Here is a 19,609-nt window from a genome sequence, read left to right as displayed (position 1 = left end):
TTGCTACTACTATTGTCACTTTACTATTACTACTGCTATTACTATTACTACTACTACTAATAATAATACTACTGATAATTACATTTATTATTAAACCTCACAGCCCCAAAGTGTGTGTGATGGGTCTAAAAGAAGAGGATAAAAGTTCCAGAACAAAAATTAAGTCTGTGTAAATAAAAACAGAAGCCTGTTGCAGAAGGTTCTGGCAGAACCTGAAATAAATACTAAAACTAAAAAGATGGAAAGCAAAAAAGCAAAAAAAAACAAAACAAAAAAAAAACATCTAATTTTCTCATTCCAAGAGTCACAAAGAATATTTAAAAAATCTATTAAATGCTTTTTTTTCATAACTTAAATAATTTTTTCTTTATCTGAGATCTTTATATTAACTTTTAATTTAATTTTCAGATACTGTAAATAACCAGTATAACTACATTTTATCAATCACTACCTCATGAGTTCCTCCCCCTGTATCACATGTATAAAGACAGCTGTCTGGAGCTCTCAGTATTGGATTGGTACGATTGGTACAGGACATCATACATGAACAGAAATCCACGAGGTAAGTTTAGATTGATGTAAGATGGTTATTGGTTAGAACAATATATAATGCAGGGATTTCAGCCATGTGTGTGTCATTAATTAACTTTCTGTCTATATTTTACCAGAACCATGTTTCATCTTTTGCTGCTCTTAGGTCAGTTGAGTTTTAATTTTTAAAATCACATTTTATTTGTTACTCGTTTTACAACTTTACTACAGAGCCTCTAAACGGACCTTATTGGGGAAAAAAAAACTACAAACTAACAAAGTTATTCATTGTGTCTTTCCTAGGGTTTTACACTCTGGGCATCAGTTCTATTCATCAGTATCATTTCATTAATGAGAACAAGACCTGGGCCGAGGCACAAAAATACTGCAGAGAAAATTACATTGACTTAGCCACCGTTCATGATGAAAAAGAACAACTGGCCCTTACTTACAAGGTATGGGACAGTCAACGGACCTGGATAGGACTCTATGATGATCTGAACAGCTGGAAATGGTCACTGAATGATGATGACCTCTACAAAGAAGGAGAGAAAAGCTTTAATAACTGGTATATACTGAAACCGAGAAACTGGGATGGAAATGAGTTCTGTGTTTTATTTTCTATTGATAGTGCATCATGGTGGGAGAGTGGCTGCTTTAATATCCAGCCATTCATTTGTTATGATGGTAAGTACAGCACTTATACTATAATACAGTGTTTTTACACTTGATTACAAATATTTTCACTGCCAAGTTCACTTTTCAAAACTCAGCTCAGAGTACAAAACTAAACAATAAAGTAAAAATTACGGTGGCCGAGAAGTGCAAAACAAATGAACATTTTAGAAAACAAAATTACAAAAAAACAAAAATAAATTTACAACAAAAACAAATTTACAACAAAAACAAATTTACAAGAGCTGAAACACTTTTACCAATGCCGAAACAAATTTACAAATGGCGGATCTGACGGAAAGGGTAGGTACAATACACAGGAAGTGCTTGTTGCTTACCTGCTGTCAATCAAACTGTTTCTCGGGGGTGAAGTGAACAGAGTTTGTATGGTAAAAGCTAAACAATGTTTTGTCTAGTTTGTGGAAATCATTTTATCCAGTTGACCCGCTTTTGTTTTTCTTGTGGGAAGTTTTTAGTGCAGATGTTTAGACGTCGCCTGTGCATCTCTATCTACCGTCTAAACATCTAAAGTATTCCCACAAGAAAAACAAAAGCGCCCAACTGGCTGAAATAATTAACACAAAATGGACAAAACATTGTTTAGTAGTGACGGAACATTTGATACCGAGGCTTTGAAGCCTGTTTCACTTTTGTAACACTCGACTCAGTGTATCGGAGCTTGTATTAAACCAGCAGGAATGTGTGGGACTGATTCAAAGCTTTGGTGCTTTTATCTTACTGACTATATAAGAGACAGCTGAACTAGAGTTGCCAACCGTCCCATAAAATACAGAATTGTTCTTTATTTGGAGACTAAACTCCGCGTTCCATATTGAACTGATACAAAAAGCGCTTTGTTCTGTATTTTTATCAATGGGAGACAGGGTGATGTGTATGAAACAGAAGGAAACTGCTGCTACCGTGGGAATTAGAAAGCATTTGGTTATTATATTAAGTAGTGTTCACTTTTATTCTTACTAACGGTGTGTGTGCGCAGGTTATATCAGCAATACAACCTGTTTAATACACCGCTGTATGAGTAGCGCAGTGGGCAGAGTGCATTGTTCTGACTAAAATATGGTTCTGACTTATTATTATGAAGAATGAAAATAATAAATGTTAAACAGCCTAAATAAAACATTTTGATAATCTTCTAATAACGGTGTTAGACCCGTTATAATTTTTATAGGTGCAACCCTAAGCCCCCTCCCCACTCAGGTATTTTCAGCACAATCAGGAAAAAGCTTCAAAAGCTTTAATGAGGCTTCATCTGCACATCACTACTGTTTAGCTTTACCATCACAAACACCGTTCACTTCACCCCCGAGAAACAGTTTGATTGACAGCATGTAAGCAACAAGCACTTCCTGAAAATAGTGCCTACCCTTTCCGTCAGATCTGTCAGAAATTGGTAAAAGTGTTTCAGCGCTTGTAAATTTGTTTTTGTTTTGTTTTAAATTTGTTTTTGTTTTTGTTGTAAATTTGTTTTTGTTTTTTGTAATTTTGCTTTTTGTTTATTTGTAATTTTGTTTTCTAAAATGTTAATTTGTTTTGCACTTCTCGGCCACCGTAAAAAATGTATGTGAATTTATGCATACTTAAAGTCAAACTTGAACACATTTGTAGTGAACATGTACACTTAACAAGCAATTTATAATACAAATTGATCTAGTGTGTACATTAATTGTTTAAGCTGCACCTACGATACAGATGAATTTTGTGTTGTACTGGTATGAGTACATCAACAGTGCAACAGTGTTTATTAGAAACACATGCCCTGTTAGAATGCATTGTAGGTGAATATATTTTAATTTTTTCATGCACAATGTATGTAAATCTTCCTCTTGTAAGGTAGGTGTATGTAAAGAATGGACTACCAAATAGGTGTACCTAATAAAGTGCTTGAGTGTATATCATAGCAGTCTATGAATTTCAATCAATACTTAAAGAGTTTAAATGAATGGGCACAAATTCCTCCCTGAAAAGTGGATGTGTTATAGCTCTAGGTTTGTACAACCCCAAATCAGAAAAACGTTGGGACAGTATGAAAAAAGCAAATAAAATAAAAATGCAGTGTTCCTTACATTTACTTTGACTTTTATTTGATTGCAGACAGGATAAACCTGAGATACTGTATTTCTGTATGATGTGAAAAAACTAAATAATGATGTGATTGTAATCATGGTTTTGTACAAAAGCAGCATCCTGGAAAGGTCTGCCTGCAGTCTTAACCTGTCCCCAGTTGAGAACTTTGAAAGGAAAAATGCGACAACGACGACCCCGTAGTGTTGCACATCTTAAGACGTGTTTGAAGGAAGAATGAGACAAAATAAAAACTGAAACACTAAATCATTAAGTCTCCTTGGTGCCAAAACATCTTTTAAGTGTGGTAAAAAGAAATAGCAACATTTTTTTTTTTTAATTGGCCTTCGGTTCGATCTCGATCCATGGCGACTTGATGGATGAACGATCTGTAGGAATATCGATCCCGTGCAAGTCTAGATAGGTCCACCAGGGTCTTCTCTGCTGTTACTGTGATTGTGTCGAGCCATCGAGTTGCTGGTCTTCCTCTTCGCCTTGTTCCTTCTATTCTTCCTACCATGATGTCCTTCTCCAGTGATCGCTCTCTTCGCATGATGTGTCCAAAGTAGGCAAGTCGTAGCTTAGTGATCCTTGATTCGAGTGACATGTCTGGCTTGATTTGTTCCAAAATTGATTTGTTTGTTCTTCTGACCGTCCAAGGTATTGATAACATCCTTCTCCAACACCACATTTCGAAGGCATTGATTCTTCAACATTAGTATAGCAACATTACAAAGTGGTAAATGCTTTACTGTCCCAACTTTTTTTAGAATGTGTTACAGGCTTGAAATGCAGGAATAGATGTTTAGTAATAAATTAAATAAAGTTAAGCAGATAAAACATGAAATATCTCAGGTTCATCCTGTCTGACATCAAATAAAAGTCAAAGTCAATGTGAGAAACTTTTTTTTTTTTACTTGTTTTTTTCCACGCTGTCCCAACTTTTTCTCACTTGGTAGTTTGTTCTACATAAAATGTGCTTCTGCTAGCTGAGTGAACTGGTGAAAAGTGAATAAAAAATTATGTTAAATATTGTGATTGTTTGTTTTAGGGAGGGTGAATGTCAGTCAAAAATACATACAGGTCTATGAGTACAAGAACTGGACTGAAGCTCAGCGATACTGCAGAGAGCATCACACAGACCTGGCCAGTATAAGGAATGAAACTGAGAACCAGAACATAAGATCATTATTAGTTTCTGAGGGCATAGATTCTGCTGCATGGATCGGCTTGTACAGAACCAGATCTTGGTCCGATAAGAGCAACTCTTCTTTTAGTAACTGGGAACTGGGACAACCAGATAATGCTGGAGACACTGAATACTGTACAGCTGTGGATATTTCTCCTAATGGAACATGGAGAGACGAAAACTGCAATCAAGAAATCTCATTCTTCTGTTACAGTAGTGAGTAGATTTCAGTTCCTTTACAGTAACAAAAGAAATGTGGTTTACTTATTTATGATTTCAAGTAAGTATGATTTTAGTTCATGTGAAGGTCAACACAGCAAATTTGCCAATAAATCTAAAACCAGAGATGAAAACTAATAATTCATGAAACCTTGAGTTCTGCCCGCTATCAGAAAATTCTGAGGGAAAATGTCCAATCATCATTTTGTGACTTAAAGTTCAAGCATAGTTGGGTTATGCATCAAAGCAGTGATCCAATGTCCACTTTTAAGCAGCTTAAAAGAAACCAAATTAAGGTTTATGGGTCAGTGTACAGACTTGAAAATTAAGAGACTAAACAGACAGTTCATGTTAGAAAACTCCCCTAATATAGCTGAATTAAAACAATTATGCAAAGAAGAGTTCCTTCAAAGCAATGTAAAAGATTTCTCACAAGTTAGCACAAACGTTTGAATGCAGTTGTTATTTCTATGGGTGGCTTATATTTTTTATGCATTTTCTTCCTTTTTCCCCCCGTTTAGTGCAGCCAATTTGTCTTCTGCTGCTGGGGACCCTTATTGCTTCAGGGGAGGGTATATTTACCTGACACATGCTTCCTCTGACATGTGCGCAGTTTACTGACCCCTTCTTATTTGCCCTTACTTTGGTCAATTTGCACATGAGGCCAGTCTCACGCATGGAGAGTTCAGGCACCTCAAGCTGTTACACTGTGTCACAAACCCCACCTACTTTTTATATCCTGTTATCCCACCCAGTAGACTAGTGGCCAATTTTGTCTGCTGGCAGGTACTGCTATTTGTGCCGGCTAAACTGTAAAAAACTATCTATAGAATCTACAATTTGCACTCAATTTGTTTGGGTAGATTTTACTCAAATGCAACACCTCTGAAAAACTAAAATAAAGTAGGTAAAATCTACTTAAACATCTCATTTTATTACACAAATAATTACTTAGAAAAAGTGTGTAATACTTATTCTTCAATTGCCAGTAGATAATATTAATTTATTTAATAATTATATCTATTAAGTAATGTATATGACTACTTAGGCATTACTTATTCAGGAAAGTTTAGCTTTACCTAAAATGTTGTCCTACACAGGTTCAGTATTTTTATTGTAGAATTAATCATGTCTTAAAAAAAGAAATTAAGCACAAAAGACTCTTTATTTTGAATAGTTTATGAACAATTCAAATGTTTTTTCAAGCACAAGCATGATGGCCTAGTGCCACAATTGAACTGAAATCCGAGTTCGTTCTACTCAAGCTACATAAAAAAACTGTTAATAAAAGTACAAAATGCAAATTCAAAATATGTACAGTATATGGTTAACATGAGATGTATTTGAAATTATACAGTGCTTATGCTAATTATGTTTAATTAGGTACAGGAACTTAAGCCTTATCTATAAAAAACATATAAAAGACAAAAACAAAACGTTATAGTGAAATAAATTAAATTCTCCAAAGTTCTCTCTAGTTTTACTCATTACACTTTAACAGTGAAGATGGTGCCCGTCGCGTTCTTTCCACTCACTGCTGTCGGCAGGTTAAACTTGAGCTGAACGCATTTCTTGGCTCATTACATCACATTAATTAGTTTAAATTCTTGTCTCACACAGCCGACTACATACCTTGTGATAAACCTTAAATACGTTAACATTTGCATTCTTGATTTTTAGGGTTGCTGTTGTTACTTTTAACAAATAGGTAGTATGGGTAAGATTTACCCATTGTTATTTATTTCACATGCTGACTAATATACATAAGTACATTTTAAACAATTTGTATGGGTTATTTCTACAACCCTCTAAAATAATTTTTTGCAGTGTAGTGGGTGCCCAGTTGACCATTTGCAGAGCTGAAATTTAAACTCAGGGTGTACAAAATCCCAGAGCTGGTGTGCTAGCAGAATATCCCACTGTTTACTCTCTAAAAAGTCTCATTTTACATTAAATTAGTTAAAAAATCTAAAACATTAAATGTTACAAATTGGCAAGAATAGAAGAAATTGATTGGGTGAGGAGCAAAACATCTACAGCACTGTGAGTTTTTATCATGCAGGAGAATTCAATGTTGAAAATAATTAGCAATTAGCACTTTTAAGACTTTTTTTCTCATGATTTACCAGCAATCTCATCAACATCGTATCAGTATCACTTTATTAAAGAGACCATGACCTGGACGAAAGCACAGCTGTACTGCAGAGACAATTATACTGACCTGGCTACCATTAATAATGTGGAGGATATGAACATGCTCATTGACACGGTAAATGGCAGCTACTCTGGTTTAGCCTGGATTGGACTGTATGATGATCTGGAGAGTTGGAGATGGTCTCTGGATGATGCTGCTTTCTATAAGGATGGAGAGAGGGAGTTTAGAGGGTGGGACCATCAACCTGATAACTATGATGGTAATCAGCTGTGTGTGTTGATTAGAGATGATGGTACATGGTTTGATGACGACTGTAACAACAATTCACCGTTTGTTTGCTATAATGGTAAGAATATTTAATAAATGTATTTAAAAGTAAATTGCAACTTTTTGTGCAGGTTCTGTTAAGCACAGTAATTTTCTATTTCAGGGAGAAATCCCACAAATTATTACATCTGGATTAACCAGTACATGACTTGGACAGAAGCTCAGAATTATTGCAGACAGTACCACACAGACCTGGCCAGCATAAAAAGCCAAGCAGATAATAATCAAATCCTTAATCTGATAAGAGGCTATGGTTCTTGGATTGGTCTCTACAGGAAAAGATTGTGGTCTGACCAGGACAATTCCTTGTATGAAAACTGGAAACCAGCAACCTATTCTTTACCTGAACAACCAGACAATGGATTATATTATGCTATAGATCATGGCAGTCAACTCTGTACTGCTGTATCTTGGAGGAATTCAGGCCGGTGGAGAGATGAAAACTGCTTAGCTCGGCTCCCTTTTGTCTGCTACAATAGTATGTTTTTTTTTTTTTCATTTGACACCCATTGCCTTTTAAAACACATTAAGCTTTATTAATTTAAACACCTGAGCATTTAAAATGTATCTGTAAAATATTATATAGTTCATTATTATGTTGAAGTTATTGGTTAATAAATAGGTGAGACTACATTGAGCCTACACTGCCAGTTCAACACATTCTCAAACAAAATCTATAGAAATTTTCATCACCAGGATCAAGTTTACTGTTTTTAAAAAAAAAAAAAAAAACCTATGTTTTATTTTTTGTCACATACTACAACATTTACTGCTGGAGTGTAATAGTTTCAGTTTTGTAAATTAGAACATAATAAAAGTGTATGAAACCTTAATGTTTAATTTTGAAACATGTTTATTTACACATTAAACATGAACTATACTTTTCTACAACTGTATTATTTCTTTTAATGTTTGTAATCTTTTTATGTTTTTATTCTTTTATTACTTTGAAGAACTCAGCACTGGATACTCATGTACCAACCATCAGTATTACTTTGTTAATGAGAACAAGACCTGGACTGAAGCACAGAAACACTGCAGAGATGTTTATACTGATCTGGCTACCATTAATAACATGGAAGATATGAAGAGACTCCTTAAGGCAGTAAATGAAAGCTACTATGCTTTAGCCTGGATTGGTCTGTATGATGATTTGAACAGCTGGAAATGGTCTCTGAATGATGGAGTTTTCTATAAAGAAGAAGAGAAAAGCTTTAGAAACTGGTACATAGAGAAACCAAAGAACCAGAATGGAAACAGTTTGTGTGTATATGTTTCAGTCTATGATGGAATATGGCGTGAGAATTCTTGCTCTAATGAAATGTCATTTTTTTGTTATGATGGTAAGCACATCAATTATCTTTTAAATATAATGTGATTTACTTTATTTACATTTACATTATTTTAATGGTTTCTTACAGGGAAGGAAAATGGCAGTGAAAGCTTTATCCTAGTCAATAAGTACTTGAACTGGACTGAAGCTCAGAGATACTGCAGAGATCATTACACAGACCTGGCCAGTGTGAGAAATGAAAAAGAAAATCAAAAGCTAAGAGCAATATTATTTCATTCACAATACAGTGGTCAGATTGATTTTTATAATAATTATTATTATGGTTATTATCAGGGTTATTATGGTTATTATTATTATCATTTTTATTATTCTCAAATATGGATTGGCCTGTATAGAACCTTGTCTTGGTCAGATAAAAGCAACTATTCTTTTAGTAACTGGATGTCAGGAGAACCATATATTGGTGGATCGAGTGACTACTGTACTGCTGTATCATTTAGTGAATCTGGACAATGGAGCTCTGAGTACTGTGGAGAAGCTTTACCATTCCTCTGCTACAGTAGTGAGTATAATTGTTTATTATTATTTATTTTTGTTTGTTTGGGTTTAAAGCAACAATGAAGCTTGGACAGGTTGCCAGCATTTTGCAGGGCACCAACCATTCCTCAGTTATTTCCACATGATGGCAATAAGGTATTAAGGCAATAAGTATTTAATGGAAACCCATGCAGACATGGAAAGAACATGTAAAATTTCTTACAAACAGTGGGTGTGTTTGAAAACCTATAAGCTGCCTTGCTCTCTTGCTTCTTAAGTAGAGAGGATTCTCAAAAAGTCATTGACTTATAAGGCAGGTTATTCGAACGCACTACGTAGACAGCAATTCCATCAGTTTTTGCTTAATAATCTAACAAAGTTAGCCGCATGCCATTCAAACCAATGGGATGGGGTGGCACAACGCGCTAGCATGTCTCCCTCCGTGTACCGAAAACAGTTAAATTTGCTGACAAGCCCAAATTTGCAAATAAAACACTTGTGCATGTTTATACAAATTAAAATTTTACAATAATTTATTTACAATTTAAAATAACTCTTTCTCTGCACCGTCCGCCATATTTTTTATTTTTCTGTGAGAAAAGTTGTGCCGCAATGAATGCTGGGATTGCCTCCACAGCTAAGGCAGCATCGGATGCTCACTCGTTCTTAGTTCTTAGTAGTGAGGATATTAAGACATCTATGATTTTGAACAGACTCCTTCTCGGGAGTGGCGTAGGATGGCATAAAATGCTACCTATGTAGAGAGCACACTAGGTTTTTAAACACACCCAGTGAATCAGGCCAAGAATCAAAACTATTTTCCAATAACCAATGTTGCTGAGTATGACTTCATTACCTTTGAATCTAATGATTAGATTATTAATATGTACAGTCATGGCCAAAAGTGTTGGCACCCCTGAAATTTTTCCAGAAAATAAAGTATTTCTCCCAGAAAATTATTGCAATTACACGTGTTTTGTTATACACATGTTTATTCCCTTTGTGTGTATTGGAATAACACAAAAAAGCTGAGAAAAAAAGCCAAATTTGACATAATTTCACACAAAACTCCAAAAATGGGCCGGACAAAATTATTGGCACCTTTTCAGAATTGTGGGTATATAACTTTGTTTCAAGCATGTGATGCTTGTTTAAACTCACCTGTGACAAGTAACAGGTGAGGGCAATATAAAAATCACACCTAAAACCAGATAAAAAGGAGAGAAGTTGACTCAATCTTTGCATTGTATGTCTCTGCGTGCCACACTAAGCATGGAAAACAGAAAGAGGAGAAGAGAACTGTCTGAGGACTTAAGAACCAAAATTGTAAAAAAAATATCAACAATCTCAAGGTTACAAGTCCATCTCCAGAGATCTTGATGTTCCTTTGTCCATGGTGCGCAACATAATCAAGAAATGTACAACCCATGGCACTGTAGCTAATCTCCCTGGATGTGGATGGAAGAGAAAAACTGATGAAAGGTTGCAACGCAGTATAGTCCGGATGGTGGATAAGCAGCCCCAATCAAGTTCCAAAGAAATTCAAGCTGTCCTGCAGGCTCAGGGTGTGTCAGTGTCAGCGTAAACTATCCGTCGACATTTGAATTAAATGAAATGCTATGGCAGGAGACCAAGGAGGACCCCACTGCTGACACAGAGACATAAAAAAGCTAGACTGCAGTTTGCCAAAATGTATGTGAGTAAGCCAAAATCCTTCTGGGAAAACGTCTTGTTGACAGATAAGACCAAGATAGAGCTTTTTGGTAAAGCACATAATTCTACTGTTTACCGAAAACAGAATAAGAAAAGAACACAGTACCTACAGTCAAATATGGTGGAGGTTCAAAGATGTTTTGGGGTTGTTTTGCTGCCCCTGGCACTGGGTGCCTTGACTGTGTGCAAGGCATCATGAAATCTGAAGATTACCAAAGGATTTTGGGTCGCAATGTAGAACCCAGTGTCAGAAAGCTGGGTTTGCGTCCTAGGTCATGGGTCTTCCAGCAGGACAATGACCCCAAACATACTTCAAAAAGCACCAGGAATGGGTGGAAACAAAGCTCTGGAGAGTTCTGAAGTGGCCAGCAATGAATCCGGATCAAAATCCCATTGAATACCTGTGGAGAGATCTTAAAATTGCTGTCGGGAGAAGGCACCCTTCAAATATGAGAGACCTGGAGCAGTTTGCAAAAGAAGAGTGGTCCAAAATTACAGTTGAGAGGTGTAAGAAGCTTGTTGATGGTTATAGGAAGTGATTGATTTCAGTTATTTTTTTCCAAAGGGTGTGCAACCAAATATTAAGTTGAGGGTGCCAATAATTTTGTCCGGCCCATTTTTGGAGTTTTGTGTGAAATTATATCAATTTTGGCTTTTTTTCTCAGCTTTTTTGTGTTATTCCAATACACACAAAGGAAATAAACATGTGTATAACAAAACATGTGTAATTGCAATAATTTTCTGGGAGAAATACTTCATTTTCTGGAAAAATTTTAGGGGTGCCAACACTTTCGGCCATGACTGTATGTCATAAAGTACTGGACATGTCATTTGCCAACTTGTTTTTAATGTTTAAAAATATCAATCGTGCATACACTTTCTTTATATGTTTATATATGGCCAGTGTTCCTATTCAACTTTATGGTGTTACGGATTTGATTTTGAATTGAAATAAATGCCATGTTTACCCATTAATCTACACTTGACTACACATTAGAATTAATTAGAAAAAAATATTCTAAAATTAAGAACTGAAAGTTTTATTGAGAAAATTATTCAGACCTTGTGCTAAGACACTCTAAGTTGTGGTCAGGTGCAACAGTTATTCAACAGTCATGGCAGCATTGGTAACCCTAGTAGGAGTCAAAGGCTTTAAGATAAAACCAAGTAGGATAAAACCAGAGCAGTAATGTTACATCAGGATCATGTGCCACTTTCCAATGCTCTCTCCTAAGATATCAGGGTTATTCATGAACAAAGGAACCAGGATCTAGAGCAGCATCTTAACAGGAGCAAAACTACATAAGCAGCTTAAGAGAGAGAATGACAGTAATACAATTAAAAAAAAATATTGAAGCACGCAAACACTTATTAAGGATTCTGAAACTGGTTTTACATGTCAGGGCAGGGACAGTTTAAGACAAAAAAAATATCTGTGTGTTTTTGGTTAGAATTTTGGGTGAATTTTATTAGTTTTTATTTTATTAGTTTATTAGTTAGTTTGTAATGATCCTACAAATTGCCACCAAAATGCATTTCCATTTAAAGATCCCTCATGTGTTGTTTACTTAATAATTGACTGGTGGCAAAATCTAAATTAAAACACATAATACAATTTACAACATTAAATACACTTTTGTTTGGCTTTTCTAGCAATTCCATCTACATCCTACCGTGAGTACCACTTTGTTGATGAGAGTAAGAACTGGACAGAAGCACAGAGATACTGCAGAGAGAATTATACTGACCTGGCAACCATTGAAAACATGGAGGAAATGAACAGGACCTTCTACACAGTAAATAGCAGCTACTCTGGTTTAGCCTGGATTGGACTGTATGATGATCTGGAGAGTTGGAGATGGTCTCTGAGTGACGATGCTTTTTACAAAGAAGGAGAGAAAGAATTTAGAGGGTGGGACCATCAACCTGATAACTATGGTGGAACACAGATGTGTGTTATGGCCCAAAAGAGTGGCTGGTTTGATGAGGATTGTAGCACAAACCTACCATTTGTTTGCTATGATGGTAAGATAAAAAAATTGGAATCAAATATGATTTGGTATTTTGACTATTCACGTTTGGTTTGCAGCTGATATTTTAATAGTGGTACATGTTGTTTTCCTCAGCTGAAGACAACATTTACGTGTGGATTTATACATCAATGACCTGGAAAGAAGCTCAGAGTTACTGCAGAGCACAGTACACAGACTTGGCCAGTGTGAGAAATGAGACTGAGCTTCAAAAAATACTAGACACCTCAGGTGACAATCCTGTATGGATAGGTCTGTACAGGAACAGATTATGGTCAGATCAGAGCAACTCCACTTTTACATACTGGAGTCCAGAAATTCCATCAGAAGACGGAGTTGTCAGCAGAAGAGAACCTGATAATGGTGCAAACTCAAATCGGCAAACTGGAACTCAACACTGCACAGCTGTGGATGATTCTGGTTGGTGGAGAGATGAAAACTGTTTGGACACTTTCCCCTTTGTCTGCTACAGTGGTGAGCTAATGTTTTTTGTGTAATAAATGTAGAACATTGTTTTTTTCTTCTACAATCCCAAATCAGAAAAATGACAGGATGAAAAAAATCTGTTTCTTACATTTACTTTGACATTTATTCCTGCATTCAGGTCTGCAACACATTCCAAAACATAGTTGAGACTGTAAACCATTTACCACTTTGTAATGTTGCCATTCATTGACACACTTAAAAGACATTTTGACTCTGAGAATACCAAACAATTAAGTGTTTCATTTTTTTCTGCAAACACGTACAGGGTTGTTCTTCACAACTTCTACACACATTTTCTATTTCCATACTGTCCCAACCTTTTCTGATTTGGGGGTTGTAGATTATAAAGTTGATTATAGCATGTTCACATCTGAATAATTACTCTAAAGTTTTTAATGCTAAAATTATATCTTTCTGTTATATGAGCAGAAAACACTCCAGGTGCAGAAAACACTCCAGGTAAGGAAAAAAAAAAGCTTTTTTTTAAATATTATTTTACTGTTATTTCACACCAACAATACCACCACACCAACATTACCTCTGATCACTTTACTTCCCATACCACTCTGGGTACTTTTACCTTTCTTACCTCTGACACCTCCCTAATTTTTCCTACCACACTACCACTACCACACTACCACATTACCATTTACCAATCATACCATGCCACCCTCCTTATGACCTTTACCACCATTACCATCTTTTTCTTTACCTCCCTTTCCACACTTAACCTTATCACTTTTACCACTTTTACCCTCATGATTGCCACCCTCACCATTCTTACCAACATTATCTCCTTTAACACATGTACATGTTTTACTCGGTAATAATTAAAGTACTTTTTTTACAGGTTCTGTGATGGGACTGCGAATGAAAATCAAAACTTGGGAAAATCTGAAAGATTCTCAAATTGAGGAATTTGTGTCAAACCAGGTAAGTTTATCTGTCTTCATTCATGCTAAAATATTAAAATATTTTAATAAAATTTCTCACAATGTTTTATATATCATCTTGTCATGTTTTATATATCATCTTGTCAAAAAACATAAAATAAAAAGTGTTTGTAAAATGTTTGTTTTTCTTTTCAGCTTAAACAACAATTGATCAGATTGGGAGTTTCAAGTAACTTCACTATAAGTGTGAGTAACACGTGCAAGGCCGATCCTTAAACTTCAGACTATTGCTGATTTTTAGTTAGTATTTCTTTCTTTCACTTGGTGTTTTAATTACAGTTCTGGGTAAATACATGCACAAATATAAAAGTGCAGCTCTAATTATATACAAATATTAGCCTCTCTATTAACTCTCATGAAAATAGTTTTGTTTTATTTGAAATTGTTATGTGATTTGATGTGATTTGTAAAAGACTTTCTGCATTGTACATGTGATTAGATTTTAATTATATGGAATAATTTGTAATAACTTGTAGTGTTTGGGTTTATGTTAATGTGTCTTGAAGACCAAAATAAATTAATACACTAAATAAATGGTTGTATGATATTATTGTTAATGTAGTTTGTGAGTAGCTTATATAATTCAACTCAGAAGTACACTGACACAGAGACCTCATTTACAATATAGCTTACAATAAATGCCAGTAATAAATCTACACCAACATAATCTAAGACTAAGATGAAAGTTGCCCTAAGAAGCATTTTTCTACAATGCAGATGATTTTATTTATATTTACACTCTTAACTTGTTCTTTATATGTATATGTACAGGGGTTGGACAAAATAACTGAAACACCTGGTTTTAGACCACAATAATAGGGCCTCCTTTTGCGGCCAATACAGCGTCAATTCGTCTTGGAAATGACATATACAAGTCCTGCACAGTGGTCAGAGGGATTTTAAGCCATTCTTCTTGCAGGATAGTGGCCAGGTCACTACGTGATTCTGGTGGAGGAAAACGTTTCCTGACTCGCTTCTCCAAAACACCCCAAAGTGGCTCAATAATATTTAGATCTGGTGACTGTGCAGGCCATGGGAGATGTTGAACTTCACTTTCATGTTCATCAAACCAATCTTTCACCAGTCTTGCTGTGTGTATTGGTGCATTGTCATCCTGATACACGGCACCGCCATTGGATGCACATGGTCCTCCAGAATGGTTCGGTAGTCCTTGGCAGTGACGCGCCCATCTAGCACAAGTATTGGGCCAAGGGAATGCCATGATATGGCAGCCCAAACCATCACTGATCCACCCCCATGATTCACTCTGGGCATGCAACAGTCTGGGTGGTACGCTTCTTTGGGGCTTCTCCACACCGTAACTCTCCCGGATGTGGAGAAAACAGTAAAGGTGGACTCATCAGAGAACAATACATGTTTCACATTGTCCACAGCCCAAGATTTGCGCTCCTTGCACCATTGAAACCGACGTTTGGCATTGGCACGAGTGACCAAAGGTTTGGCTATAGCAGCCCAGCCGTGCATATTGACCCTGTGGAGCTCCCGACGGACAGTTCTGGTGGAAACAGGAGAGTTGAGGTGCACATTTAATTCTGCCGTGATTTGGGCAGCCGTGGTTTTATGTTTTTTGGATACAATCCGGGTTAGCACCCGAACATCCCTTTCAGACAGCTTCCTCTTGCGTCCACAGTTAATCCTGTTGGATGTGGTTTGTCCTTCTTGGTGGTATGCTGACATTACCCTGGATACCGTGGCTCTTGACACATCACAAAGACTTGCTGTCTTGGTCACAGATGCGCCAGCAAGACGTGCACCAACAATTTGTCCTCTTTTGAACTCTGGTATGTCACCCATAATGTTGTGTGCATTGCAATATTTTGAGCAAAACTGTGCTCTTACCCTGCTAATTGAACCTTCACACTCTGCTCTTACTGGTGCAATGTGCAATTAATGAAGATTGGCCACCAGACTGGTCCAATTTAGCCATGAAACTTACCACACTAAAATGACAGGTGTTTCAGTTATTTTGTCCAACCCCTGTATCTTGGTAGTAATGATGACAACTTCCATATTTTGACTCTGGTATTCAGTCTGACAGACCAGGAGGAGGCAGTTCTAGGCTCAGCCTGGAAGTTCTAGAATCCCAGGCTACTGGGGTAAATTCCAACATGCCCAAAGAAAGAGAAAGTTCCAAACTAGCTAACATGAAGTACACATCTCCTGTATCCAGATGTGCATGTCGTATTCCCAAAGTAGACTGGAAATGGACAGGTTATTCACAGGACTCAAGGAAACTAAAAAGCTTTTTGAAATACAGTTTCAAGATCTTTGACCTTTGGAATTTGGCTCCAGAAAATCAGTGGACAACAGCTGAACTTCTAATATTTATGATGTTTTAATCTTCTACAAATAATGGTGTTGTGAATTGTAGTGAAGCCATTGTTAGCCTCTATGTTCATTAACTAAAATCTCTAGTATACAAAAGAATTCAGATCCTTGATTGAGTACTTTGTATAAATCCCTTTGGTAGCAGTTACAGCTGCCAGTCTTCTTGGATGCATCTACAATCTACCTAGATTAGGACAGTTTATCCAAGTAATCATGGCAGATCTTCTCAAGCTCTGTCAGACTAAATGATAAACTGTGGTGAACTATCATCCTCTCCACAGATTTTTTGATGTGGGTTTAAGTTTCTCAAGGATATTCAAATATTTGCCCACTTTAGAGCTGTTTTGGCTGTATGGTTTAGCCTGTTACTCCAGCCTGAGGTTGCGCTCATGTGGAGGTTCACGGATGTTCCTGTATTTGGCTGCATTTATCTGTCTTTCAGTTCATTCAGCTCTCCTTGTTTCTGCCACTGAGTACAAAAAATGCAGCATGTAGAAGAAAAAAAAAGAACAACCCCACCATCCCACCACTTCACAATGGCTGGGAGGCCCATGCAGTCCTGGCAGGGCTTCAACTAATTAGGAAAAATCCTGGGCAGTGCGTCCACTCCACAGATGAGCCTCTACCAAGCCAACAGGGACCCCTAACTTTTATATTTAACTTGCGTATGTGTGTGCGTAAGTAGAACAGTTGCTCTGGCCAGGTGCCCAAAGCATACTTGACTGCACAAATATGTGAAAACAAGTAATACAAGTAATATCTGCGTCAATATGTAAAAAAAAAACAGTTTATGTAAGTGGGTACAATACAAACAGGAACAGGTTACATTTCCAAATACAGTCATGAAGAACAGGTTTCATTTCCAATACAACCCTTATCATGAGGCTCATGGTGGTTTTGGCCAGGTAATGCACAGTACGTATTTTTCACCAGTCTTTGCTTTGTGTTCTACCCAATGAGTTTGATTTTTGTTAATCACAGCATTTTTTTCTCATGTTACCCGAGTCATTAGCGTTGACCCAGCTACTCAACTACTGAAGGTAATAATGTAAAAATGATATGACTAGTCGCCTTGGATAACAGCATCTGCTAAATGCCGAAAATGTAAACGTAATGTGGCAAAACAAACCTGTGACAGCAGGTTCGAATCTTAGGTATCGAACAACTAAAGGTTCAATTACACTATTATAACTGCTTTATATCTTTCCTTGTTCACAGAGATATGTCCACATATTTATTTTTGAGGATTATTTAAAATGCACCTTCTTTTTAACTAATTATTTTAAAAGTATCCAATAGTTTCCATGATTACTTATTAGGGAAATTTTATCTTCAGTGAAAATCCTTACTGTAATTTAAATGTGCAGATTCTGTAAATAACACATCTTACCATGACCTATCAAAATCGCTCCCACATCATATCAAATAATTATAGACTGTTGTCCATAATTATCAGTCATTCTTCCTAAATGATTGTCAGAACAGAGGAAACAGAACTGCATGTGAGGGCAAAAATTAATAAGGGAGTTATATTTTAATATATTCATTTATAATGCTTTATTATTTTAATAAAATATATGTACTACATTTACAGTTGCAGTCGCCTCACAGCAAAAAGGTCCTGGGTTTGATCCCCAGGCATAGTGGTCTGTTTGGAGTTTGCATGTTCTCCATGTTTCTGCGTGGGTTCCCTCCAGGAGCTCCGGTTTCTCCTACAGTCCAAAGATGTGCAAGTGAGGTGAACTGGAGATACAAAATTGTCCATGACTGTGTTTGACATTATAGACTTGGACTGATGTGTATTGTGTGGCCAGTAATAACCTGTCCTGTATGTAAGTGTGTAAAACATGACGTTAAATTCCTAATAAATAAATATATAAATAAATAAATCAAACTACAAGCTACATTTATAGAAATGTTGTGATGTACTTAAATGTGTTTTTAAATTAGATTAATAATCAGCTGTATGCATCCATGGTTGGATAGTGTCATTTACTTGTGCATATCAAAGAGCTATCTTTCTATCTGTCACTCATCCACTGTTCTTAAATACCAAGCACTGTCAATCTTTCATTGCTTTAAATAAAGATATTTAAGTTATTTGTGTTCATGCCAAGGCTTTATGAGAATTGTGTACAGTTTTGCTCACATGTTCCGGGTAGAACTAAATGCCTTGAGCTAAATGAGAGCTTCAATATTGTACGTTTCCCAAGATTCTGCTAGAGAATTTGTCTAGTTCATGTTTGACACTCCTTCAAGTACAAGATGGGTCTCTAAACCTGAATAGTGTTTTTAAACTGTAATAATAATAATAATAATATTAATTAGAGATGCATGAGTAGCGATACTGGTATCGGGTATTTGCCCGATGCCATGCTCATTAACTTGTACTCGTACTCGCAAATGAGGCTCCGATGCTAAACATTCGATACCGTGTGCCTAGTGCACGTTGCTGCATTATGCCTAGTTAACACAGCACGATTTTTGCCCTGATTTTCGCTTGGCGACTGGTCGGCGCTAGATTTGCCGGCTCGGGAGCAACTCTGCGTTCGCTCGGCGATCAAAACTCGGCTGTCGATCGCTAAGTGTGAACTATCCAACAACTCGATCCGACTGGCTCGCCGAGTGCTCGGCAACCGGATCGAGTTTTCTAGCATGTCAGATATCTGATCTGAGATGTGCGACTGGGAATGAGTACTATGTCGAACAGCCAATGAGAACACAGGATACGGTGTGAGGGGAAACGCAGGAGAGGAGTGTAAACAGGTGGGACAGGGGGATAATATAGTTTATATCAGAATACACCAGCACACACACACGTTTTACAGTATTTCTGACCTGATCATTCTCTACAAAACATAACAACAAAACACCAACATTGCAAAAATATTTATTAACCTCCAACTCATTAACTCCATTAACTCATTAACTCCATCATTCTAAATAGGTATTGGTGTCGGCAAGTACAAAAATACATGTACTTGTACTTGTACTTGGTTAGGAAAAAATGGTATTGATGCATCCCTAATATTAATAATAATTTTACAACTTTTACTAATCTTACATTCA

The 19,609-nt window shown here is 36.5% G+C and overlaps 1 protein-coding gene across 1 annotated transcript in view; it reads left to right on the top strand.

The window, feature by feature from the left end:
• The first annotated feature begins 477 nt into the window (after positions 1–477).
• The window catches only part of LOC134330829 (uncharacterized), a 36,805-nt gene continuing 17,673 nt past the window's right edge, over positions 478–19,609 (top strand). Inside the window, exons 1-13 of the mRNA XM_063012097.1 lie at positions 478–562; positions 835–1,222; positions 4,344–4,693; positions 6,826–7,197; positions 7,282–7,656; positions 8,132–8,521; positions 8,600–9,034; positions 12,376–12,747; positions 12,849–13,223; positions 13,665–13,679; positions 14,089–14,171; positions 14,327–14,377; positions 16,243–16,404. Of these exons, the coding sequence (XP_062868167.1) occupies positions 478–562; positions 835–1,222; positions 4,344–4,693; positions 6,826–7,197; positions 7,282–7,656; positions 8,132–8,521; positions 8,600–9,034; positions 12,376–12,747; positions 12,849–13,223; positions 13,665–13,679; positions 14,089–14,171; positions 14,327–14,377; positions 16,243–16,404 (3,453 nt within the window). The remainder of the gene's footprint in view (positions 563–834; positions 1,223–4,343; positions 4,694–6,825; positions 7,198–7,281; positions 7,657–8,131; positions 8,522–8,599; positions 9,035–12,375; positions 12,748–12,848; positions 13,224–13,664; positions 13,680–14,088; positions 14,172–14,326; positions 14,378–16,242; positions 16,405–19,609) is intronic.

This window comes from Trichomycterus rosablanca, chromosome 16, assembly GCF_030014385.1.
Source record: "Trichomycterus rosablanca isolate fTriRos1 chromosome 16, fTriRos1.hap1, whole genome shotgun sequence".
Lineage (NCBI taxonomy): Eukaryota > Metazoa > Chordata > Actinopteri > Siluriformes > Trichomycteridae > Trichomycterus > Trichomycterus rosablanca.
The sequence above is the reverse complement of the archived record's forward strand: the minus strand, read 5'-3'. Positions and strand labels throughout refer to the sequence as shown.